This window comes from Patagioenas fasciata, chromosome 7 (genome assembly GCF_037038585.1).
Source record: "Patagioenas fasciata isolate bPatFas1 chromosome 7, bPatFas1.hap1, whole genome shotgun sequence".
NCBI classification, from domain to species: domain Eukaryota; kingdom Metazoa; phylum Chordata; class Aves; order Columbiformes; family Columbidae; genus Patagioenas; species Patagioenas fasciata.
The window spans coordinates 44,435,001-44,460,900 of NC_092526.1; the positions used below are offsets into that span (position 1 = coordinate 44,435,001).

The 25,900-nt window shown below is 55.8% G+C and overlaps 2 protein-coding genes and 1 non-coding gene across 3 annotated transcripts in view; all 3 read left to right on the forward strand.

The window, feature by feature from the left end:
• LOC139828348 (uncharacterized) overlaps nucleotides 1-548 on the forward strand; it is a 5,608-nt gene extending 5,060 nt beyond the window's left edge. The window contains exon 5 of the mRNA XM_071810608.1: nucleotides 404-548. Coding sequence (XP_071666709.1) covers nucleotides 404-458 — 55 coding nt within the window. The 3' untranslated portion in view covers nucleotides 459-548. The remainder of the gene's footprint in view (nucleotides 1-403) is intronic.
• The window catches only part of LOC136116223 (procollagen galactosyltransferase 2-like), a 161,579-nt gene that overhangs the window by 27,976 nt on the left and 107,703 nt on the right, over nucleotides 1-25,900 (forward strand). The gene's annotated exons all lie outside the window — the stretch shown is intronic.
• On the forward strand, nucleotides 9,393-9,477 carry LOC139828475 (small nucleolar RNA SNORD45). The gene has a single exon (XR_011740150.1). It is a non-coding gene; the product is annotated as a small nucleolar RNA SNORD45 (small nucleolar RNA).

Here is a 25,900-nt window from a genome sequence, read left to right on the forward strand (position 1 = left end):
TGTGTGTGAAGTCGGTGACAGAAACCGAAAGCGTAAATTCAAAAAAAAAAGGCGGCTGGAGAAAAGGCATACGTACGTCTACAAGCCAAACCAAACCAAAAACGAACGGTCGGTGAAAGAAAACGAAGACGTAAAACACACAAAAAAACCACACACACACACACAAAACCAAAAAATTGACAGATAAATAAATAAATAGTCAAAAAAGTAAAAGGAAAATAAAAAAGGCTACCCGAAGACGGGAGAATAAAGAAGAAAGGGGGAGCGGGCGGGGTGTGCGTGCCTTTTTTTTCACGGCTCTCTCGGGGAGGGGGGGGGGGGCGCGCGGGGACACACGCCGATCGAACCGGTAACGCGTTCATCACGCGCTGGTTACGCGTTCACGCGGGCCTTCATTTTTCAGGGACTCGTCGGGAATGGCTCAAGCGGAGGCGGAAACGTCCGATACATTTCAATAAATTACAATAAATAAAAGTTTTAAAAAAATATGTAAAACACGCGGGGAAATTGGAATACATGACCGGATTTAAATACATCAAGACCTAACACTGCCCGCCTCAACGCCCTTCGCCCCGGTCTCACACACACCAGCCGCCCCCTTCCCCCACACTGGCCCCCCCCCTTCCCCCACAATATCCCCCCCCACCCCACAATATCCCCCCGCACACACACCCCCCCCACACACACACACACTAGCCCCCCCCCAACAAGCCCCCGCACGATACCCACCGCATATACAGACCCCCCCCCATACCCACCGCATATACACCGCCCCCTCCGCATACACCCCGCCCCCCCCACAATACCCCCCCACACACAGACACACTAGCCCCCCCCCCTCAAGCCCCCGCACGATACCCACCGTATATACAGCGCCCCACCCCCCCACCATACCCACCGCATATACACCCCCCCCGCCCCCCCCCGGGCGAAGGAAAAAAAAAGGGGGGGGGGGGGGAAGGGCCGGACTCCCCCGTCTACCGAGCCGCCTTCCCCGACTTTGCTCTGCGTCGGGGGACCCAGAACTGGGGGGACGCAGTAGGTCCGCGCCCCGCCCCGGGGGGCCCACAGCCCCCTGTCGCAGCACTTTGGAGCCGCAGCAAAGCGCCCGGCACTTCCGGTTGATGGGCGCTCTGGTCACGCCTGCGGAGCCGCCAGCTTTCGTGAGTGGGGATGTGCCTTTGGAATTGTCATTCAAAGGGTAGATGAGCACAGCTCGGCTTCAGCCAGGACGCCTCTGTGCCTTTACTTTTTGTTTTTCCCTCACCTTCCCTTTCGTGCGGAGCGGCCCGGCCCGGCCCGGAACGGGGGGGTGTGGGTGTGTGTGCTGAGGGAACACCTCGTACCCAGCAGCCTGCTCCGTGCCGCTGCTCCTTGTCCCTGCATTTATATACGATACACGGTAAAGCAAACGGGGGGGGGTGCGTGGGAGCAGGAGCGACTGGGGGCTCCTGGGCCGGGCCTGACGCCTGCAGCGCCTCACGCTTTCCCGCTCCGGTCGCGCCGCCATCTTCAGCGCGGGCAGTGAAGCCGCCGCACTGAGGCCGTGCCCCGTGCCGCCGGGGAGGAAGGGAGCTGGTCGCTCTGGGAGCCGCTCTTGGGAAGCGGGCGGTGCACCCGCCGAGGAGGGGGAGTTAACGTCCTTCGAGTCCTCCTCCTCGGGTACCGGCGCCGTTCGGGCAGTGGCTGATGAGGTGTCTGTCGCGGGGCGGGGAGAGCGCGGCCGCTGTGCCCTCACTAGAGATGGCGGCGGGGCGGTCTCTCGCGCGGACAGGACGGCGGCCGCGGGGAGCGGCGCCCCAGCCCCTGGCGGAGCTCGCGTGGCTGGGTGAGGGGACGGGATCCCCCCTCCAGCCTCGCTGCCTGCCAGGGATCCCCCTTCCCTTTTTCCAAACCTCCCGTTCACCCTCAGCTCAACCCCTCCTTTCCCAGCCAGAGGCAACCCGTTCTCTGCCCAGCCACCCCCATCTTGGGGTCACTTGTCCCCTGGTTCCTGAGGTTCCGCCGGGTGGGCGTGGGGCGGGTTTGGGTCGGGCTGAGCCGAGGCCCGGCTCCCGGGGGGATGCTCTGCAGGGAACACCCCCCGCCCCAGGAGCGCTGCTGCTCCGGTTTATTTTCATATTTCCCGTGCCTAGCACTGCGCCCCAGCAGTGAACCAGCAGACTGCAGGTACCGAAGGGATCTCCTCCTCCTCCTCCCCACCCCTTAAAGGGCGGTGATCACTGCAGGAGTAAGAAAAGGATGCTGCAGGAGCTGGGGTTGCCTTCTACATCTGTTGTTTCTCGCTTTAGAGCTGCGCCGGGGCTGCAGGACTCGCTGGCCGTGATGGTGAGCGGAAACAACTTTACAATCTGTCAAGTCTTAAAACTTCCCAACTCACAAGGTTATAAAGCAGGTATGTTTATTTCGACGTCGGGCGCAAGGGGGATCGTTCCACTGTTCATGCGCAACTTGTAACAATATGAGGTGTGTTTAAATACAGTAAGGTGTTACGTATTCATAATGACCCCAGGAACGCCTCTACATATTCATAACCTTTCCCGCTTCTTCTTAAGATGAGTCCCAGGTGATCATTTCTGTAGTCTCCTCCTTGACCCCTCCCTGTTGCACCTGCGCAGTGCCATCTGGTGGTCTTGAGGAGGGGTCTTTGGATGAAGGCTCCTTCAGCCTCGTCACAGTGACCTCTTTACCTTTGGCTCATTATGTTGAGTGGACTGGAACCCAATCTGCCAAGTCGATTGAAATCAGACTGGTTCCCCCTTTTGCTGTAAATCTTTGTTATATCGTCTTCTCAAGTTTACATCTAGGTGCTGTAAAACCTCTTACCTTGGCATTCGACGAGGTTCTGTTTTTTCTTAACATAATGGGTTAGTTAGTTAGTTAGTTCTCTCTGTCAGTTCCCCCCTTTTCGGGAAGGTTAGTAAATTCTTGTACTAACGTGATGATTCCCTATTTAACCTTTTCTCGGACCACAAGTAAGAAGGCTGCTTCGACAGGAGAAGACTTATCTTTCTCCCTGAAAGAACAAACAAATTCTCATGTTGAACAAAACATTCGTGTTGCTCTTCTGGGGCAGCTGATGACTGGGTGGCTGGTGCCCCGGCAGCAATGGCATCTGTTGGGCTGCAGCGGGAGCTCGCGCTCTTTGGCGTGGTTACCCCGCTCACTGCAGTTCCTAGCGCTTTCCTTTTGGGTTTCTTCTTCCCAGTGCGATGGCCAGGTCCAGTTTGGTGTTATCTTTTAAAATCATTAGTTTATACCCCGTTCCTTTTGCTGCCATTTCAGGATCTATAGGCGTGCCTGAGATTTGCATGGCTTGGACTACTGAATGTATTAACCGAACAAAGCACGGGGTCATACGTGGCACAAACAGTAAACCCAGATATGCACATACTATCATGAAACCTATTTTCTTCCACCAGGCTCCCCCAAATAAGTTACCCCACCAATGGCTAGTAAGTATAGAATTCCATTTCTGTACTGGTACATGTGCAACGCGTTTTATCTCCTCTGCTATTTTCATTATGGCTTCCCCATCGTTATCTCTTTCCAAACAACACTCCGAAGTATTCAGTTTCCCACAGACGCCCCCCTCTCTTCAGCTAAAAGACAATCTCACGCTCCCTGATTTTGGTACACTGCAGCTCTGGTCTGAGACAATTGTCTCGCTATGAGATTCGGTGCCTCAGCCGTCTGGTTGCTTATTATTTTAACCACTGCTTGCAACCGAATAATTTGGTTTAGCATATATATAGGGGTACGGGATCCCCAGTTTACATCTTGGGCCCATGTGGCTGGATCATAGTATTCAAATATTCTTTGTGCAGGCCATTCACCATCTTTCCAAGTTTGCATTCCTCCTATGGGGCATTTATTAAACTCCTCTCTGTTTCAAGTTTTGTCTTGCACTCCCCCTCCATCTGAATAACCCCTCCTATCAGCTTGTGTGAAACAGATCCTCTGTTCTCCCCTAGGGCAGGAGGCAGAGCCTACCCCGAGTCCACTTTTCTCTAGGTTAGTTGCTACCCATGATTTCTGCCCTTGGATTTCACACTTCTCCAATTTTGTTCTATCATAACATCCAGAATTAATACGAGTGTGATAATTTAGAACATACTGGGTTAGTCTTCCTATTCTCACACGCTCGTAGCACTTGGTACAGGGATTAGCCAGGCTAAGTTGGGAAGAATAAGTCACCGCTCCTGGCAAGAGGATCAGGTCCAGGTTTCCACGGTCTCTGGCCGAGCAGGTTGCAGCCGGCAGCCGAGTTCGTCATCTTCTCGGCAGCGAGGGCCGTGTCCCCGCCTTTCCTGTTTTTGTCGTTAGCGTGGCGATTATCGTTTCCCAACTCTTGGCCTTCACTTCCTAGGAACAACAGGAGCAACACGGAATTTGATTTCTCTGTCTGCACTCTATTCTTTTCATCACTGGTGGACTCTCTAAATTCCCATTCACCCCTTCAGTAAATACCTCCCACCATTCTTGGCTATTTTTTTTCTATTCTTCCAGTGGCAACTAGAATCCTCAACCGAGCTCTGGTTTCCTGATCTTCTATTCTTAGACATTTCTTACACAATCCTGTTGGTAAGTTCCCTTTGTGGATATGCTTATACCACAGTCCATTTACAACCCCGAGTCAACTTCAATTTCAGTTTGCCCGGTTCTTGAGATACTTTCAAGGTTCTTTCTTCTGTCAGGGGTCCTTTAGCTTGAGAGACGTGTGTCCATCTTTTCTCTGCCCTCCAAACAGCTGGTTCTGTAGTTAACAAAACAAGAAAAAGGCCATGAGGAAAGAAAGGGAAAAGGGAAAAGGGGCGAGATCCTCGTGATCTCCCACTTTTATATGAAGTATTCACGTGAACGGAATGTTATTCACCATTGGTCAGTCGCTCAGTCATCAGTTTTCTCATTGCCCCCCTCGCGAGATGTCCATCCGTGCTTATCAATAAGTTTGCATTCCCTTGCTGGGTTTAACCAAAACATGTGTTGGGTTCTCCAGGAAAATGCAGTTGACATGAAGGCTTTAGCTGACAGGCAAATTCACTAAAAGAGAAACTTGTTTTTAACAAAACCAGGACATAAACGTAGCAATGGAATGAAAACTTATTGATAAGCACGGATGGACATCTCACGAGAGGGGCAACGAGAAACTGATGACCAACTGTGTATAACATTCCATTCACGTGAATACTTCATATAAAAGCGGGAGATCACGAGGATCTCGTCCCTTTTCCTTCCCTTTTGCCTTTTTCCTTCCCTTCTGCTTATGGCCGACATTAGGAGAGGACCTTGCTGCTCGTCCCTGCGAACTGAGGCCAGTGAGAGACTGAATCCAGCTCCGGTTGGCTACAGAGTCCAATCCAGGACTTTGGGTGCTGGCTCTGCAGTTGCTGAGACTTTCAAGATTGGTTTTGTATATTTGTATTATTTTCTCTATTCTTATCAGTAGCATTAGTAAAACATCTTTAACTTTTCCAACTCTCTTCTCTCTGTCCTTCTTTCCCTCTCAATCACCTGTGCTGAGTGGGAAGGGGGGAGAGGGAGGGGCAAAAGGGGAAAGTGGCGGGGAGAGGAGGTTGACAACACATCTGGCAGGGTTTGATTGTCACCCCGCAATCTTAACCCTCGACACCAGCCTATCTCCATTTCCCTGCCCACCTCTATGTCCAGGCCTCCTGGGCACTGGTGCCCTCTGCGAGGAAAAAGTGGGTGGCCCTGTGGCATCCCCGGGGATTTTGGGCCATGAAGGCACCCAAGAGTGGCCGTGAGCAGGCGAGCAGGTGCCACCTGCCAGCGATGCCCTGACCACTCAGGACAAGGAGCCTGGACCTTCCTGTGGTCTCAGGGGAGGCGCCCACTGCAGTGGCCCAGGAGGGAGGGGCCGCAGCTTTTGTTGGCTTTTGTTCACTTTTAAGAGAGGCCTTTGGAGGAGTCAGGTGGGAATCAGGAGCTACCTGCCGCAGGTTCCCTGTACACTGCCTTTTAGGGAGTTTCATTTGCAGACAAATGATTAAACTCCACTGCTTCATCAGATGAAGTGAAAAGATCAAATGCAGAACTTCAGAACATCACTTTGTGGAGCAGCAGTGTCTACATTCATGGCAATCTATCCAAGACAAACTTACACTCAGAGGTGCCCCAACAATATCACTCCTGTTACACAGTTCTAGCACAAATGCCCAAGTATTTAAGGACAAGAAAAGGAATCATTTAGCTGCACAGAACTGTCTTCCAAACATATGGAATCTATTGGTTTGGGTATTTCTTTGAAGCCCCAACTCACAAGTAAGAAACAGCACCAAGTTTAACAAGAACGGTTTCTCAGTGGTTTTTGAGAACTTTTCCAAAAACCATTAGGCAAAAAAAAAAGCATTGAAAAACAAGAGCTGAGTGATACAATGTGAAAATGGCAAAAACCACACTCCAAACAATTGTTATTGCAAGAAACAGAAATCACACACAAGCTGTACAAACATACACGTTACCGGCTCTGGACAGACAGACGCACACCACGGCAGCACGTTCAGCTGTGCAAACCTTGAACCCACACGATCTAAAACCAATCTGACATTATCTGTACAACACAAAGTCAGACCGGAAATATTCTGGCGCATTCACAATGAAATACAATGTGTTGCTGGGCACAAACACCAATATTCACATCAGAACTGTGCAAACCATGGCATTACTCGCTTTGGATTTACAACACAGCCTATGTTTTACTGGAAAACACATTATGTTAATGTTTGGAAAGTTAATACAAGGCTACATTGTTTAGAATTCAGTGTAGTGTGTAGGGAAAACAGTGAGAACGTGTGTTTTTCGTGCTGCTTTTGACAGGCTGTGTCTCATCTCGGTGTACTAAATGTGGCTTTTCTTCCGTGTGCACACCGAGTACAGACCCCTGGTTTTGGGATAACAGTTGTATCACCCAGATGGACACCAATCAAAGCCTTGCCCAGCCCAGCTCGCTGGAGCAGCGGGGCGGGTGCCGATGGGGCTCCAGCCGCACTGCCCTGTTTGTCAGGAGCCCCAGCGGTGCCTCCGCCCGGCTGAGCAGCGAGCGGCCCAAAGGCGCAAGGCTAAAATCGAGATATTGTCTTCAATGAATGTAATTGTGATCTGTTTGTATATTTGAGCTTGGCGTGCGGTTTGCGTGTCTGAGCTCAGCCTTTTACTTCGCATGTTTATATTTGGTAGCAAAAGAATTTTGTTCGGGGAGATAATTACAAAATGAGAACCGGTTCCATTATTAAAGTGCCACCGCGCTCCCCGTTCAGATGCATCTGTACACATGAGAGTAAATGAGAGGGGGAAGTGATGTGAATGTGAAATTCTGGGTTAGCTGTGTTGCAGTCAGTGTTGTTCTGCGCACAGACTGATCTGGGTCTGAAATTAGTGTAAGAAACTACAAAAGGGAGGAGCTGAGGGATGTAACTATTGCTCAGCTAATTGAAATTGCATATGAAGTTTATAGTCGCAGGAACTAAATGAAGGGAGAAAGAGATTTTAAATCAGACTCTGCCTTTAGGGTTTCCGATTCATAAAATACAACCTGGGGATAAAGTACTAATTAAAACCTGGAAAGAGGAAACTCTGACCCCACGATGGGAAGGACCTTTTCTTGCCTTATTAACTACAGAACCAGCCGTTCGGACTGCAGAGAAAGGGTGGACACACGGCTCTCGAGTTAAAGGACCACGGACGGGAGAAAGAACCTGTGGAGTAACCCAAGGACCAGGGGAATTGAAATTGAAATTGAAATGGACACGGGATTGGTGATGTAACCACTATCAGCATTGTTAATGTGAATGTCCAGTACAAAGAGTGAATCGCCCGTGCACCCAGTGCTGTTTTGCTTGTGCTCTAACGAACACGTGTTCAAGGAATACAGTTAAGGAATTGGATTAAATGTTGTTTATCCATAGAAAAAGCGTAAGCTACGTATTTCAGTTCCTCATTTGCAAAAATGCTGTAACTCTGTGCAGCACGACCCCTCATCTTTATCTCTCTATCTTTCCACCTCTTTCTGGCATTAACAACGCCCAGATAAAACCTCTCAGCACAGACACTGAGAAATGCCCGCGGCCCATGCTCTGTCAGTTCCTTGGAGCTGCTGCTGTTCTGAGATCCCAGGAGGAGAAACTTCTCTTCAGCCGAGTTTAACACGGAACCTGTTCTCAGCAGCCGAGCCTTCTCCTCTGTGCAAGGGCAGCAAACCGCAGGTTTGGAACCCACAGCCCCTCAGTCCCGCTGCAGCCAGCGAGGAGGCGACGAACGAGCGCGGACACCGAGTCCGCCCGCGGGACGCGCCGGTCGCGCTTTGTGCTGCGGGGTCAGCGGTGCGGAGGGCGGGGAGGAGCTCATCTGAGAGCTGAGGCTGACCTGCAGTTCAGGGGGTTTTCCACTCTCTGAGCAACCATGACGGCACGGCTGCCAGAGACTTTGTTATTTTAATAACTGTTCAACTCATTCACATTTCGTATAAAAATTTGGCGGGTCAGGCGAATAATCGGACAGCTCTGTCGGGGTCCTGCCGGCAGCGCCGCTCGGCTCGCCCCTCCCGGTGACGCAATTTCCGGCTACAGGGCTGGGGCGAGCGGAGGCTGCTGAGCGGGTCCGGGGGAGCGAGCGGCGGGTCCGGGGGGGCGAGCGGCGGGTCGGGATGGGGGCGGGAGAGGCGCCCGCGGTGGGGGCGCGCGCACAAGGATCCGTGTGCGAACGGGCCCTTGGAGACCCCGGTCCCGGGAACCCCCGGAGCTGAGCCCACAGCTGCCGGTCTTTTGGTGCTTTGTGCAGGTGACAGCGCAGAGGCCGCCATGAGAAACCCGGGTGTCCCCAGCACGTTCCTGTTGGAGCAGCGCGTGGCCTGTGCAGCTTCGTGTGGGCCAAGGGAGGCAGCTGTGTCCGTGTTGGCTCAGGTCGGTGCAGCTGCGCTTGGATTTAGAGCAGTGACCCTGGCTGGCTGGTTGAGCCTTGGGGGTTGTTTATTGCTGAGAATGGCAGGGGTCTGTTCAGCAGGTCTTGAATTGCTGTGCACTTTACCCTGCAAGAAGGGTTCATTTTCAGTGTTATTCATTCAGCGTAGCTCTCTCCATTGTACGGATAAGTTTTCTCGCTCTCAAAGGTTCCCTCTCCATTTGGTGGTTGAATTTCTCAGCGTCTCTTCTGCCGTTTGTTTTCCTTCTCCTGCAAAGTGGGGTGGGAAGGAGAAGGCAAAAGGCTCCGCTGCTTCCAGGCGGGGACTTGGTTGCTTGTATAACGTATGTCTGGTTCATCTCGAAGTAGACAGAGAAGAGTGGTGTTAGAAATCGATCAGCTGCCTCCTGTTGGAGGGACAAAGTGTGCTGGATTTGAAGGCGTTGGGCAGGACAGGAAGAGCTGCCTTCTTGGGTCAGTGATGGGCGTTGGCATGTATTGTCTGAGCTGGAGCTGATGGCTGTCACCACTTGAGCTCTAGAATTACTCTGAGACCCAGGAATCTCCAGTTCCTTGTGGAGCTTTTCCAGGCTGTGGAAGCCCCTTTCTGTCACAGATTGTAACGCAGCCCTTGGAGAAGGGGGCACTGCTTGAGGTTCCTCAGTTTGGGCATTGGGGAGGCGTCGTTCTTGGGCTCACACTGGGCGTGAGGAGACGTTTTCACGTGAGCTGAAGGCAGCTCTGGGTACCCAAAGCTGTTAACCGGTGTTAACAAACGCTGCTGCTGAGATTTGGGGGTGAAAGTGCCACAAATGTGATTTCCCAGGGAAAACAGAGAGATTTGTCAGTGCCTGGTTGTTCCATGGCACATTGTAGTTAAGCACAGTGGTAATTTTGCATCGATTTTACACAGGATTACTGGCTCTAACAGACTGGTTGCATCAAATAAATGTTGACTTGCTGCACTGGTGGCCTTGTGAACAGCAGATGGCTTCTGGAGGGGGTGACATCTCCTGTGAGCCCAGAAGTGCTGGGCCCATCATACAGGGAACGACCTCCCCTCCCCGAGCAGGGCAGAGGACCCAGGGGTCCGGGCTGCCTGTCTGTGCTCCTCCCCTGCCCCAACACCAAAATACATTCCTTGGGGGACAGATATGGGCCTGGACTAAGATGGTACATAAGATGTTTTTCCAATAATTGTTATTAAAAACACACTAAAGTCATGTGATGTTTATTTCAGTTACGTTCCCACTCGTTCACAGACCAGGCCCAAGGACATTCACACATGCCATGCACTTGGGGGCGGTTATCCAGCCTGAGATGCCATTCTCACGAGTCTGGGCTATAACTTTTTACAGTTATGAGAAACGTACTTCAAAGTAATCTGTCCAAGGCCCTTTATATGTTATTATGTTAGTATTATGTCTTTGACTGTCCAGATGGTCATGTTAGTATTGATCTTCCTTTATCATCCAGATGGCTGGAACCACACGTCTTGCTTTTCCACATTTACTTTCCAAGAGGCTGCTGAACTGTGGCAAGGTGTTGCTGTCTGTACGGAGAACATGGTTGTAAAAGTACATCATGGAGATGCTCACACAGCCCAGAGTCAGCCACTGAAGAATATCAAAGCAAACACAGGTATGTCCCTGAAGGGCTGCCAGCTCTGCAGGGGACAGAAATCGGGTCTTGGGAATCTGAGATCCCTTTTCTGCTCCAGTCAGTGAGCACAGACTGGTGCTGGAAACCGCTCAACATCCAGGTCGCCCAGGCAGCAGCCACTGAGATTGGAGTTATAAACCCATTGATTCCCCCGCTGTCACACTGCCCCACAGTGCCCAGAGGATGCTGACCAGGGCCCCCAGGATGGGGATGTTTGGGCCAGGGGTGCAGTGAAGGGAACCCCGCGCCCCGCAAAAAGCCAGGGAGAGCTGCGAGGCGGGTGGGGGAGAGGGCAGGGGAGGCCGTGCCCCTGGGGACACAGCTCCATTCCCCAGCTGCTCTGAGCCCCACTCCGGCAGGACTCCCCAGGCTGTCCCGAAGCAGAGCGGCACCCCAGCTGTCCAGCTGCTCCCCTGGGACCCCCCGGCCTCTGGGCTCCAGCCTGTGCCCAGGGCAGCCAGGGAGCCCCAGGCGTGCGGGTGCCCCAGGACCTGCTCCTCCCCGCTGCCCCAGCACTGCCCTTCTCTGTGGGCTCTGCCCGCTGCCAGGGCTGGGGGAGCCCAGGCTTCCAGGCTGCTTTAACTGCCCTGGATCCCCTGATCGGTCACTCTATGAGGCACCGATCTTGGTGAACGGGCTTCTTGTGCCGTGGGCCCCGGGCAAACAGAGCTTATCAGAGCCGCTGTGGGAGCAAACATCCCTCCTCGTGCCAGGGGAGCTCCGTCCTGCAATGAGCTCCGAGCGGCTGCCTGGGAACAAGCGCCCGCTTCATCACGTCCCTCTGGATGGCCACGTCCTGCTCAGGGACAGCGCTGGCCTGGGCCGAGGATGGGGGCATTGAAGGGACACTCGGTGGGGACAAGGGCCTTTGGTGAACTGTGGCCAAGTCCCAGAAAGGGACAGGGCTGGAGCCAGAGCCTTGTTGGGGACAGGGACACTGGGACCCACCATGTGGGATCAGCTCTACAGGGCGGGACCCAGGTTGTCTGGGAGGGCACAGTGACCCCGGACAGGGACAGGTGAGAGCCAGGGCAGGGGATGTTCCCTCTGCTCTGTTCTCAGCTGTGGCTGCAGACTGGACCAGTTGGGGGCTGGCGGTGCAAGGGAAATGGGGTGGGCTGGAGCTGGGCACTGACACCACCCCAGCACTTCCCCCAAGCCCAGCCCTCCTCTCCCAGAGCCCAGGATTCACCAGTGCTCCCCATTGGCAGCGCCACCAGTGACTGAGGATCCCAGTCACCAGCTGTCCACATTGCCCCAGCTGTCCTCCCACCTCCCAGAGTTCCCTAATCCTGGGGTCCCTGGTGCCCCAAGAAGAGGAGTGACTCCCAGCCCCTCATTTATTTAAGGGGCTGGAAAGGGCTCACAGATAATTGTGCTTAGAGACCCCAGATTTGAGGCTGGTGTCATCTCTAGGGGGGGTTCCATAGGGAAAGACTGGCCTGGGAGTTGAGGGGCACTGGGAGATGGTGGTGCTGGGAGGTGAGAGGCACTGGGAGGTGGGGGGATCAGGCTTTTGGGGTTGTTGCAGGATGGTTTCGAGTTGGAGCAGTGGGTCATCACCATAGGGTGTCTGGCTGTCAGGGACACACTGGTGTCCCCCCTCACCACTGTGGATGCCTGGGCCCTTCCCCGTGCAGCTGCCCCATGCAGGAAGCGGCACTGATGCCAGGGAAGGCAGCTGGATCAGTGCTCAAGGCGGGAGTGACTCTGGGCCAAGGCTGGGTTGCCAGGGCGGGTGTCTCTGCCAAGCTTTGCCCTGGGGGCTGGAGGCGTGGGGAGGGGCAAGGAGTCGTCCTGGGAGGGATAAAGGTGCCCTCACCTTTTCTGGCATCACCCAGGACTCGCTGCACCGCAGAGGAAGATGAAGGTCACAGTGCTCAGTGTGGCCCTGCTCTTCACCATCTTGCTGTGCACCCCAGAGGATGCGCAGGTGAGGCTCCAGTGAGGGCCCCACCGGTTTCTTGTCTTGGTGCCCCCACACCCCTCTTCTTTGGGCCTCCCCATTCCATCCTTTAAGACCCCTCAGGTATCTCCTCCTCAGGATCTCCTCTGTGTCCTATAGAGGGTCCCCAAATGCTCTCCCTTTGATGGATGCCAATGCCTTTCTTTCCATCTTTCCACTCCGTCCTTTGCCTTTCACCCTGTCCACTGCGGTAGTGCCCCCAGATCCCCCTCCTTGAACACCCCCTCCCAAACACTTTCCTGATCCCCGCGTTTTGTTCCTCTGCTGTCCTCTTCCTCCTGCCCCCACCAACAACCTCACCTGAATTCCCCGTGTCCCCTCCCCTTGAATTCTTTACCCCTCACTTGTATCCCATGCAGTCCTGTCCCTCCAACACCCCCAGCCCGGTCCCTTGGGTTCTGCGAGTTCACAACAGTGCCCTGCCTGTGTGTGACTCCAGGAACAAACCCCACTGGCCCAGTGAGATTCGTCTCAGCTGTCCTCATTGCAAGTGCTCCTGTCTGCTCTGTCACCCTTGCCCATGATGCCGGGCTGTGCTCTCAAAAGTGCCACAGCAATCAGAGAGGTTCTGGGGTCCTTGGGAAAGGCAGACATCCAACCCAGCTTCAAGAAGGGCTCTTTATTAAAATGCAGCCGTTTTTCCGCAAGGAGAGCTGCTCCTCCACCTGGGTCAGCGACGCCAGCAGCACAGGGCCTGCAGGGACCATCGCGATCGTGGCTGCTCCCTTGGACTGCTCAGGATGAGGATGGTCTGAGTAGCGAGGGAGCGGGTGGAGGGTTTACTGTCCTTCTCCAAGGGCTGAAGGGCTGCAACAGAAAGGAGCAGAGCCCAGATGATCTCCCACATCTGCAGAGACCCCCAGGCATCCCCTCCTGAGCAAGCTTCCTACTCACCACTGCAGATCTCAGCCAGCTTCTCCTCCTCCCTTCGGTCCCTCAGGGGCCGCGCAGCCAGCCCTGAGCACAGAGTTCCGTCAGACCCCTGTTGCCTCCCCCTCACCAGAGCTGGCCCCAGGGGATAGCCCAGAGCTGACATAGCGAGACTGAGCAAGGCGGCCACCAAGGCCACCCACGTGGGCAGGGCTGGGAGGGGAGGCCAAGGCCCTGCACGGGGCGGCCGGGGCTCTGGCAGCCACAGGGCTGCTCCTTGCGCCTGGGCAGCGGCGGGGACTGGGGTCAGGCTGCTGAAAGAGGGACCCGGGGGCTGTGACTCACCGATGAACCTCACGGCCGCCTCTCGCAAGCTGGCCTGAGTATCCCTCAAGTATGGCAGGCTCTGACTCAAGAATTCTTGAGCCCTGCTCCTGTCCTGCTCCACCTGGAGAGGGCACAAAGGTGTGAGCATGTCATTGTCTGCACCCCACCCCGAGCTGGCTGGACCAGTCCCTCCTCCCAGTAACCCAGGTTCCCCTTTCCCCGCAGGCCTCTCCTGCCCCCCAGCCAGGAGCCCTGTGGGGCTGAGGCTGAGAGACAGACACAGGCAGAGTGGTCCCAAGGGTGCTGAGCGCCCTCCTTCCCGCCAGGCATGGGGCAGAGGGGAGAGCCCTTGGGGGCTCTGTTCTTGAGGACAGGGAACAAGGGTGCAGCTCGGGGCTGCAGCAGGGCGGGCGAGGCACATCTGCAGAGCACAGAGCCCAGACATGTGGGGCAGCCCTCAGCCAGCCTGGGCCTTAGCTGTTCTCACCAAGCTCTCTCCAGTCCTCCATGTCTGCCGAGTCCGCACCAGGTGTTGGAGCTGTTTCCATTCCAGGAGCTCTGCTGCGCCAAGGAGGGCTTCCCTGGCGGCCTGCGGGACAGCAGAAGATGGGACATGGCACCCACCATCTGCGTAAGGAGACCTGGTGTCCCCCTGTTCTTGGCTTTGTTCCTGGAACACCTGCCCTTTGGGGCCAGCGACTTGCCCTGGCCCAAACATCTGGGGCTCTCTTGTGCACAGCCCTGGGGGACAGGGACTGAGGCTCAAAGCTCGAGACCCAGCGCCTGCAGGGACAGCTGAGGAGCCCGTAGGGATGCGCCTGTTTAGGCCTCGGTGGCCACGGGCTGCTGCTGAGCCCTGTGGGACCAGGTATGGCAGGTGGTGGAAATGGCCATGGCAGCTTCTCTACTGCTACTCGTGCTGGGTCTGTAGGGACCCTTCCTATGGGCTGGAGGAAGCTGCCAGTTGCCAGCAGCCCTGTCCCCTGGTGCCCAGGCCACCCGTGTGCTGCCAGCACACCCTTCTGTGCCTCAGTGCTCAGCGTGGAGATCTGTACCTTGGCCACGTTGTTGCTCTGGTCGCTCAAACGAAAGAAGAGGGGGAGCAGCGCACGGTGCACGTAGCTCTTCATCCTCTTCTTGTCGTGCGCCATCACGGACTGCACCCACTCTCGGAAGAGGCGGATGGAGAGCTCTCGCAGCTGGCTGGACTCCTGGGAGGAAGGAAGAAAGGCGGACTTCAATCCCAGCAGCTCTCTGTCCATGGTGAGCAGGGGCAGTATCGGGGCTGACATGAGGGGAGATGCTCCATGGTCAGGTTGTGCAGCAGGGAGCTGTGCTGGGCTGCAAAGCCCAGAAGCCATCCCACGAGAGCCCAGGGGAGCAGAGCCTGCTCCCAGTGCTGCCCACGGGGCTGGGCCGAAGGGCAGCTGGCACTGCAGGCTGCCCACCCGCAGGGCTCAGGCTCCGTCATCAGCCTTACATCGTCAAAGAGGGGCAGGAGCTTTTCCTCCAGCTGCTCGACAGCGGGTCTGGCCTCTTCCCTCTCCAGATGTCCCATCACGCTGCGGAAGAACGCCAGGACTTTCCTTTTCATTTCTGTGTTGCCGTAGTCGAGCAACCCCACAACTTGTGGCAGGAGGGACTGTATTTTTCTTGCCTGTATGAAAAACAGTTTCGTTTTTGTGAAAGGGTCAAAGACCACCCTGGCAAAAAAAGCCGGTCACTGAGCACCAGCCTCTTGTCCAGCTCCGTGGCAGGTGGTGGCACAGGAATCTCTGTGGCAGCCTCCTGGCAGGTGGTGGCCATGGGCACAGCCACGGAGATACAGGAGAGCAGGGCCAGGGCAGGGAGGGAAGAAAAGCAATGACTCCCTGTGCCCTGCTCAGCCGCCCCTTTTCCCACAGGCCCCCGTGGGCAGATGTCTTGGAGAGACTCCGTGCCTGGAAAGCTCCCCAGGCAGCCATCAGGCCCCAGCACGGTAGGGAGGGCATTTGGAGCTGTCAGCCACTGCCTGACCCCCAGCCAAGGCCAAGCCACCGCCTCCCCCAATGCCCCAGCCCCAGCTGCCAACATTGCTCCTCTTGATGCTGCCCTGCTCACCATGTCAGCTCTTTCTGACCCACTGATGATGCCTCCGGGAAACGTGGAGTCTATGACCAGGAGTCTTTCACGCAAGTTCTTTAAGATCTTCTTCAGAGGCTGGGGTGTGGAGATCATCATGTCCCACATGTCCAGGGCAGTCCTGCAGGAGAGCGCTCTGTCAGCAGGGCAGCCTGGGCCACAGCAGCGTGTCCGGGCTCAGCGCTGCAGGGTGGTTGGATGCCCTGGGCAGCAGCAGAGGCTGAGCTGGTGCTCCTGTGGGGCTGGCAGAGCGTGGGGGGCTCAGGGCTGGCTCGCTCAGCTGTGGCTGCTGCGGGCCTGGCTGATCCCCAGCGCTGGAAAGCGTGGTGGGATGGAGGGTCCTGCTCCTCGGGGGTGTCCTGCAGGATTCCTTGGCTCTGTGCCCCTCTCCCCACAGGGAACAAGCCCTCATGGCTTCTGGGGCCAGTACCTGTCTCCTGGTGGAGCGATCCTCAGCAGCGTTGTGAGCACCTCCCCAGGTCTCCTGTCAGCCATGAGGAGAAGCAGGGACGCCACGCTCTGCCGGGCTGGTGCTGTGCTGATGCTGTCCAGGTTTTTGTGGATGCATCTCATGATCTTTGGCAGCTGGAGGAGACATAGGTCAGGATGGTGCTGCCACTGGAGTGCAGCCACTTCCTCAGCTGCCCCTTCCATCCCTCTCTGCCACCTTCGTGTGGCTTCAGATTCCTGAGACACCAGGGCTTGCGGGGGAGGGATGGAGGGAGGAACAAGGCCTGACAGGGCTGAAGGGCAGGGCAATCCAGCCTGGCAGGGCAATCCAGCCACAGGCCACTTACATCCACCAGCCAGAAGTCAGGGAATTCCATGACCATGTCCAGCAAGTCTGTTGCCCGCTTCTTGTCAAAGATGCTGGCATCTCTCATCGCCTCGATGAACACAAGGACGATGTCTGTCCTCTCAGAAGTTCTGAGGTGTCTCGCGCAGGACTATGGGAGAAAGGAAAGAAAGGAAGGAAGTGAAGCCAAGTCACACCGAGCGCCCTGATGCTGCTGCTTAGCCAGGCAGTGCCAGCAGCCCTGCAGAGATGCCCGACGGTGCTGGTGGCAGAGCCCGCAGCAAAACTGGCAGCAGGGGCGGCAGTGGCTGCACAGGGAGGATGAGAAGAGAGGCCCGGGGTGAGGGAGGAGGGTTGGACTCATGGGCACAGGGTGCTGGCCCTGCCGTGAACCAGGGCTTGCTGGCGGCCAGCGGGACTGGGGCTGCTGCTGGAATACTGGTGCCAAAGCCCTGAACCCAAGCGCGTGTCCAGGGCTGGCTCGGTGGGCCGTCAGGGCTCTGCAGGCCCGTGCCGGCCACAGCTCCCAAAGCAGCTGCCTGGGCAGCAGCCCCGCGTGGGGAGAGCTGCAGGCCGCTCTGGGGTGCAGGGATGGGGAGACGGCCCGGCTGGAGGGTGCCTGGCTCCTTACCGCCAGCGTGGGATGTCTGAATAGCGCAGAGCTCATCTTCTCTATCCTCCCCACAGCCCTTTCCTGCACACATTCTCTCTCAGAGCTGGTGTATGTCAAGAGCATCTGGGAAGAGAGAAGCTGCTGTGAGCCCTGGGAGCAGCCAGCACTCCAGCAGAAGCAGCACCGCCAAACTCCTGGGCTGGACTCTGTTCTCGAGCAAAGCCTGTAGTGGGGTTCCTGCCCTAGGACTCCTCGCAGGCTTGGGACAAACGCCCCGGGCCAGCCCCGTGGCCAGGCAGGAAGGCAGATGCCACCCTCTGTGGCCACTGCGCTGCGGAAGAGCCTGGCGGGCAGCCCCTGGCTCCCCGGGGAGGTGGGCACCCTCCCGGCAGCGCTCTCTGCACGGCACAGGTGGCACTGTCACCTCCAGAGTGAGGAACAGCCCTTGTGAAGCCCACTCTTTGCACACGCCAGACCTGGAAGATATTCTGGAGCAGCTCGCTGACTCTGGAGGCTGAAGAGCCGAGCACCAATGCCTGCAGCATGTTGTCCATGGCTTCCATGGCCTGCAAGAAGACAACGAGTTTTGGCCGTGTTTCCTGCCATCTATTTCACACACGGGGGACTGATCTGAACTCTCAGTGCCAAGAGGCAACTCCTGTGCTGATTTGCTGGGCCTGGGAGAGACTCAGGGGCAAATAATCTGCTCTTGGCAGAGCAGCAATTGGCACTGGATGTGGCCAGGACAACTGGCAGTGGACGAAGGCACGAGGGTGTGAAAGCAGAGCTGAGACCAACCCTGCCTTGTATCTCTGGTTATATATCAGCACGGGGTGAACAGGGAGCAGCCAGAGGGACTGTGGGCTCCTGTAGTTCACCAAGCACTTACTTTTAAGAAGAGATAACGGCCCATATCCTGCATTTTCTCTTCTGGAGGAAGCAAGAAGACACTAGAGAAGCAGGCTTGGAGGAGGCTTGCCTCCTTGCCCTCCAGCGCCCTCTCCACCGCGCTGCAGCGAGAGAGGAGCCAGTCACACTTTAGTATTTGGAGCAGTGCCTTGAGATCTTGTGCAGGGGTCCGCGGGAGGGATGGGCAGGTACCTCAATTCGGCAATGGCAAGCATGGCGTTCCACCGCACCGCCGTGCGCACTTTGTTTCTGGGCTCCTCTTCCAGCAGCACCTGCAGAACACAGCTGGGATGGGACCTGGCAGCTGCCAGCACCCAGTGCCACCAGCACCCAGTGCCACCAGCCCCTGGCCCTGCCCAACGCTGTCCTCACAGGGTGCCGGGGGCATCGCCCCCTTCCCCAGAGACGCCAGGTGTCCCCTCACCTTGATATTCTCTGCCAGCTCGTATCTCTGGCAGAAGAGATCTAGGCCCTGTGGGAGTCCGTGGTGCTTGCTTTTGTAGCACAGGTCACAAATGTTCTGAAGAAATGGAATCTTCTGACTCTCCTCCTGGCAGCCAGGGGACAGAGAGACAAACAGGGAGTGTGAGATGGGGACACAGAGCCAGTGGCACCACAGCATGGGGATCCAGTGACAACTGGAGACCTGGGAGCAGCAGCTCTGCCCAGCCAGCTCCCTCCAGCAGCCCCGCAGCAGAGCCCCTGTCAGCAGACACCGGCTCAGCCGCCCTCCAAACGGCCACGGTTACCTTTTCTGGGCTGCTGACGAAGGACACGATGGACTCCACGCGTCTCCTTTCAAATTGGTAGACAGGTAACCAGCCAGCATCTAATAAAGGAGGAGAGCAGGGAGGGCTGCAGAGAGGGTTTGCAGGCAGGAGAGAGCAGAGGAAGGAGCTCTGCCCCACGTCCATCCCGGTGCCCGCTGCCCCGGCACAGTCTCCCCGTGCGTGTCAGGGCTGGAGGGTGCCCAGCAGACGGGCTGAGATGCTGGAGCCAGGCAGGATGGGGAAAGCCCCCAGTGCAGTGGGTGAGGAACTCGCTTCAGACGGGCAGGAAAGGTCCCCGTCCCGCAGCACGGTGCCTCCTGCCCGCCCAGCTGCCTCTCGCTGCCCGTGCCCTGCAGCAGGAGCTGGGTCCCCTCTGCCCGCAGAAGCTGTGCTGGGGCCGGCTCCCAGCTCGGAGCAGCCCTGGATTTCAGGCAGCATCATGCCCACCAGCCATGGAACCCCCTGCCAGCGTGAGGGGAAGCGTGATCTGGGTGTGGAACAGAGAGCGATCGCTGGGCCCCACCCCGCCCAGACAATCAGGGCCCCTCACTCACCGATCTGCAGTGGCTGGACCACATCCACCTGGTTGGGCTCTGGTGGAGATCTGACCTCCTGGGGAGCCCCAACCTCCTCCTGCCAGGCCAGCCTAGGTTGGATGGGGGGCCTCTCTGCCATTTTGCAGACAAACGGAAGGACTATGGATGGGGAAGGCGGACGCTTCCTCAAAACTCCTCGGTGCTGCAGCTCTGCCAGAGGCAGCGGTGAAAGGTGTGGGCTGTGCTCGTGTGCTCCTCGTTGGGGAAAGACGTGAGCTGAGCTCAGGAGCTCCTTGCTCCGAGTCTGCCAGGGGCAGCTAGAGCTGGGTTGTGGTTGGACTTGATGATCTCAAGTGTCTCTTCCAACCCAAAAAATTCTCTGATTCTCTGACAGACGTGGGCTACTCTCGGGGCTCTCGCTAGCTCCGTGCTCGCACCCTGTCCCGTCACCGTCTTGTCGGACAGTGTGGGCTGGGGACACAGCTTCACTGATCACATGCGGGGCAGTGGGTGTCACCAAGTGAGGTCACAAAGGGCCCCACTGTGACCCTGTGCCTGGGTGGGGAGGGTCAGGATGTCCCCTTGGGAGGCACAGGCCAGCTCAGCCCTGGGCACCTGGCTGCTAAATTTCCATCCCGGTTTCTAAAAGTTCATCACCCATCCCACTCTGAGCAGAGTCTTGAACAGTCTGCTGCACCGCTCCATGTTCCCAGCGGCTGGTGCACGATGGGGGTGTCACAGACACACTCAATGCCACGCTCCTTGCTCCAGGTGTCTATGAGGATGTTGCGGAAAGGATCCCGTTGGCTGGCTCAGTTCTTTCTGGGTTGCCATGTGTGGCAGATGCACTTGACCCCCCAATCACCCCCAGCCAAACCCGCAGCACTTTGGTCCAGAATGCAGAGGAGGGAAGGGGCTGAGCCGTAACCAGGCCAAGAACTCCTGCCAGGAGACCCACAAGGAAGCAGAACGGCAACTGAACGCCGGGAACTTGTGAGCACAGGGAGTCTCATGCAGACTTTTCCTGCTGTGTGCAATTTGACTACGAATCAACCACTTCACTCCATAAATGCGACAGCCTGGAGGAGCCCGCTTTGAGCTCTCCCAGCTAAATAAGTGAGCTGTGTGGCAAGGGTTTTACTACTCAGAGGTCAATGGATGAGCCCAATTTAAGTTTAATAGTAATCATTTACCTTAAGTAGATGCACACTAAATATAATCAATTATTTACGGACATAAGGTTGTATGATTTTTAATATACTCTTTGCTTCATGTTACTTGGTAGGCTGGATTTGCTAAAATTTTAAGCTGTAAACTTCTGCTCATATCTACCAAAAGCAACTACAAACTACACTGAACACTTTCAAGATAAGGCCTATATTGCACTTTGCTGAGAAGAAAGGAATTTGCGTCCAGGCAAAACAGCACCTGCAAGGTTATGGACAATAAACGATGTCTACAGCTCAACACAACAAAGCCCACGTGGAATCAGAGAAGTTTGCCACTGGAGCTTTAAGCATGGACCCCAGTGCGAACGGTTTTCAGGGAGGCAAGAATCCTGGCAGTTTGCTCCGTGACCGGGTACAGGCACCTGCAGAGAAGGCCAGCAGCATTTGGCTTGGCGTATTTCCCCAATGGAGTAAATAATAGAGTGAACCTGCCACTGAATTCTTGAAGTTTCACTTGTCTTTAAGAAATCCAAGTGTTGTTCTGCACTGAGCAGAATCCTAAATTACTCCCCAGCGACACCGCATCGCCACAGAACTTGCTGTTCAAGGCCCAGGACAGTGCTGCGGGCGGTGCCGTGGGGCACAGTGCATGTTTCCAGCTATCAAGTGGTGGCTTCCACCATTGTAAGCACAGAGCGCTTGCCGTGGCAGGTTTGTGGCGCTGTGATACAGACACTCCAGTCATCGCCCCCATACCACACAGGCTTTGACCGCTTGTCTTGCTTGATCGTAGCGCATGTTTCACAGTGGTGAATAACCTGAACAGCAGCATCTGTGGTCGAGTCCACCCCTCAACCATGAGCCCGTGTATATGTTGCATCCCTTCCTCGGTGACCTGGGGCATCGTGGGCCCAATGGGCCACCAATAATTCACCTTCATCTTGCCCATGCAAATCTATCTCAGCCACTTCAACCTGGGCAGCTCGATCCCCCTGCTGGTTGTTCGATCGGGTTCTTCACTGGACCGACTCTCGGGCACGTGGGTTCTCCGTGGCAAACTCTCACAGGCAGGTTCTCCAGCGGGCAGCAATATCTCCATGATTCAGCAGCCCAGATGGGTTGGGCTCTGCGCTGCCAGCGGCTCTGCTTCCACTGCTGGAACCAGTGCCACGGGGCATTTCCCACCATGCGTGAGAGAGCAGAGATGGAGCTTCTTCGATGCTGGGCCCTCTTCAGGCCCTGTCAGGATGGCGGGTGCTGGGTCTGGCAGGGCCTCTGCCCCACGGCGGGGGCTGTGGCCCACGGTACAGCAGGGCCACGATGGTTGGACGCGGTCGGCGGCGGTGGCGATTAGCCGGATGGCCCCGGCTGCATTCCAGCGGCACGGCCCGGGATCCTGACTGTGTGAGCGGGTGGTGCCACGGAGACGCGGGGTCTGGAACAGGGGGGCGGCTGGGGGGACGGGAGGGACGGGGAGGGTGGCAGAGAGGAAGGGGCCCCAGGGTTGGGCCGGGGCTGCTGGAGCTCGGGGCAGCCTGACGTGCGCCATGTCAGAGCTCGGCCTGGGCGCCCGCGGAGCCGCCTTCTGCTCTCATCACTCCTCACCACCATTGGTTGGGAGGGCTGTCAGTCTCCCGCCCTGAGGTGATACTGCCTGGGATTGGCTGCCTGGGCTGTCACTCTGCCCTGGTTTGGGGCCCACCCTGCCCTGAGGTGATGTTTCCTCTGATTGGCTGTCCAGGATTTCCCCCAGCTCCTCCCATCCAGTGATTGGTCAGGCCACTTGTCAATCATCCGTGTGCTTCACTCCTACCACGCGTGATTGGCACAGCCAGCACAACCCGCCCCTAAACGCTGCCCAGTTCATTCACCTCTTCCTACCTTTCCTGCAGACCTCAAAGCTTGATTGGCTCGTTACATATCAATCACTTGACTTGCCTCGCCTCCTCAAATGTGATTGGCTGTCCTGGGTCCACTGGCTCCCCATAGACTTCTGGGTGGTTGTTGCCAGGCAACGAGCTCCACCTAAAAATGAATCTGTGGGCTCTGAACAGAGGCCGTGGGTGATGAAAGACACGTTGGGACCCTAAACATGAGGATTTGGCCCCAAGGAGGAGGCTCTGGGCACTCAAAGGACGGGCAGATGCTACAGATGGCGCTTTGGGCCTGAACACGAGGGCACCCTCTTGGTTCTCACCCAAGCTGGGTTTGGTGCCCGTGACCCCACGGAACGACGCCTGTGCTGTCCAGAGCGGCCACGGAACAGACGGAGCCCAAAGCCACGGACACCGGGAGCTCAACGGGCTGTTGTGACATTTCATGGACGTTTCACAGGGGCTGCGCATGGACTGAGGGGAACTGTCTGTGTGTGACATCAACGGGCGGGAAGGGGAGCGGTGGTTGGTGAGAACGTGTTGGATCGTGTGGTTGGATACTGGAAGGTTTACAGACTGCCTCAGTTTACCTGTCTCATTCATCTATGGTCTCTGTGGGTCTCTAGGGGTCTCTATGGTCTCCATGGGTCTCTATGGGTCCCTATGAGTCTCTATGGCCTTGGGGCTTGGGGAACTCGGGTGAAAAGGAAAGACAGACTGGTGTGGGTATGGGATCTCTTAAGTGTCCTGGGATTGCTTTGCTAATCACTCTGTAACAGCTCCTGGCTATTAACTCTATATGTGCCCAGAGAGGCAAATAAGTCCATGAACCGACTTTCCAATTAACGTTTCCTTCTTACAAAAACCCACACTTCCATTTTCTTATCAGCAACAGACTGGAAGATGGCAGCTGAAGCAGCATCTCCCTCTTGTGAAAACAGGTAACAAAAGATGGTGACACTCAGCTCATCCTTAGTTGCTTCCTGCACAGGAAACCTGTCCATTAATTTAATCTTTGGTGTACAGGCAGGGCCTTGCTGATGTTCCTGTGTCGCAGCAAGTGTGTGGATGTCAGGCTTTCTGCAGATTTGTGACTGAGTTTTCCTGTTTTCCCATAACCCGGACAATCTTGCTGTGGACTCCTGAAGTCTCCCATAAACTGGTGGATTTAGAGAAGGATGGGGAGCTCCAGTGAGCTCAGGGAGGACCAGGCAGCATCACAGGCAAAGCAGACAGGAACTCGATTGGGTGAACATTAATGGAATTTATTGACAGATGAAACTGCGGTGTCCCCCCCCGTCTTTGGGCGGATCACCGTGCACCCTGAACCGATACAGGCAGGTGTAGTCCGGGTGGCCCCAGTTGCTCAGCACTTCCAGCCTGATGTAATTCACGACCCCAGGGAGCTCGTTCTGCAATGACAAGAAGAAATGAGTCACCTTTTCCTCTCTGGCCCGTGAGCACTGACAGAAGCACTGCGGCGATGGGCTCCATCAACAGTTTCCTTCCTGCTGCCCCGCGGGGGCTTTTGACCTGTCGTGGTGCAGACGTTCTTATCCTGCTCTATCCCATTGGGCCATGAGAACAGCACAGGAAGAAGCAGCGACCAGATGCCTCAGCAAATACACTGGAAAGTTCTCGCCTACTTTGGGGCACAGGCTTCCACAGTCAGAAGACCCAGTGCTAGTGTACAATTTCACCTCAAAACTGACATTTTTTTTCCTCTGGGGAGACTCAAAACTGACAAATTTCACCTCGTATTTGACAAATTTTGCTCTGGGGAGACTTCAAACCAACAAATTTCTCAGTGGGGGTCAATGGGGTTCTGTGATAGTCAATGGGAGTCAATGGTAGACAATGGGAGTCAATGGGAATCAATGGGAGTCAATGAGAGTCAATTGGAGTCAATGGGGTTCAATGGGGATCAATGGAGAACCTTAAAACTGCCTTTAATCCCAATGGGGAGCCCCAAAATGCCTTTTAATCCCAATGCAGAGCTCCAAAAATGGCTTTTATCCCAATGGGCAGTCCCAACATGTCTTGTTGCCTTCTGATTCCACCTTCAACTGTAATGCTCCTAAGTACTGAAGTTTAAACCCAAAATGAAAGAGAAGAGCGGTAGCGCAGGCATCCGCCACCAGGAAGTTAGAGCAGAAGAAAGGCCAGCGTGGCACACGCTCAAGGACAGGGCTGCCTGTTCCCTTTGGCAGGGAAGCCTCTCCCCATCCAGCCGCATTTCTCCTCCTCTCCTACAGTTCTCCTCCCTCTGTGTCCCCATACCTTCAGCTGGAAGGTCTGACTGGGATTCAGCGCCGCCAGGAAAGTGAACTGTCCCAGGAACGCTCCCTGCTCCTCGTGTTCTTCCTTGAAGCCCTACAGAAACATGGGTGGAGAAAACAAGAGTGTCTGGTGCACCATGGAATACTGAACTTCAGCCGGTGAAGTACGGGGTTATTTCAGCTACGTAGTCCAAGGATGATGAGGGCAAGGACAAGATGAGAAGCATCAGGTGGGCAGCACGTCACACTTGCCCACTCAACGAGTCCAAGCTGGCAGTCAGAAAAGGAGCAGATGCTCCCAGTGACAGGGAGGTGACCTGAGGATCACAAATACCACTGGGATTGGAAGCCAAGAAGGTTTAGGACCATGCACTGTCCAGCTCCTTTTCCCTGTGGCTCCTGGAGTAGCATCTTGCCCCAGAAGCTTCAAGTGGTACGTTGAATAAAAGGGGAACACAATGGGAAGGAAGCAACACCAAGGAGCCTGTTTGTTCTGAGAGCCAGGAGGAAGCTTTGGGCCACCAGAATCTTTGACCCATCTTCATCCCCTGCTTAGAAATGCTGTGCAACCCCCTGCCCCCGACTCTAGAGAAATCACTTACATAGACAGCGAAGTCCTTGGGAGCTCCGGAGAGACTTTCTCCATGGAACGCTGTCCCTGAGACATGGTCCATGGTGACGGCTCTGGGAACGACTGGCACGGACAGCTTGATGAACACGTGTCCCTGACTCCCTGGGAAGGGCCAGCAGTTGCCAGGATGATTTTCTGCCTGAAAGGACAAGAAATACTCAGCAGGGAGACACAGCAGGAGAGCAGGTCCATGTGAGAAGGGGAGAGGAGAAGAAGCTTCCAGGAGCAAAGACAGGGAGAAAGGCAACTCTGAGCAGCGTGTGTGGTTCATTCTCCTGACCTTTGTTTTACTGCTTCTTGGTGCTCCTACCTCCAGAATCAGCTCAGGGGACCTCATGTAATCCATCACCGGAAGGGAATACAAGAACACCTTTGCTTTGGCCTCCCGGAGGGATGGAGAAGTCTTGGACCGAATGATGGCTGCCCCTGGAAATTCAAACATGAGCATGATCACCAGG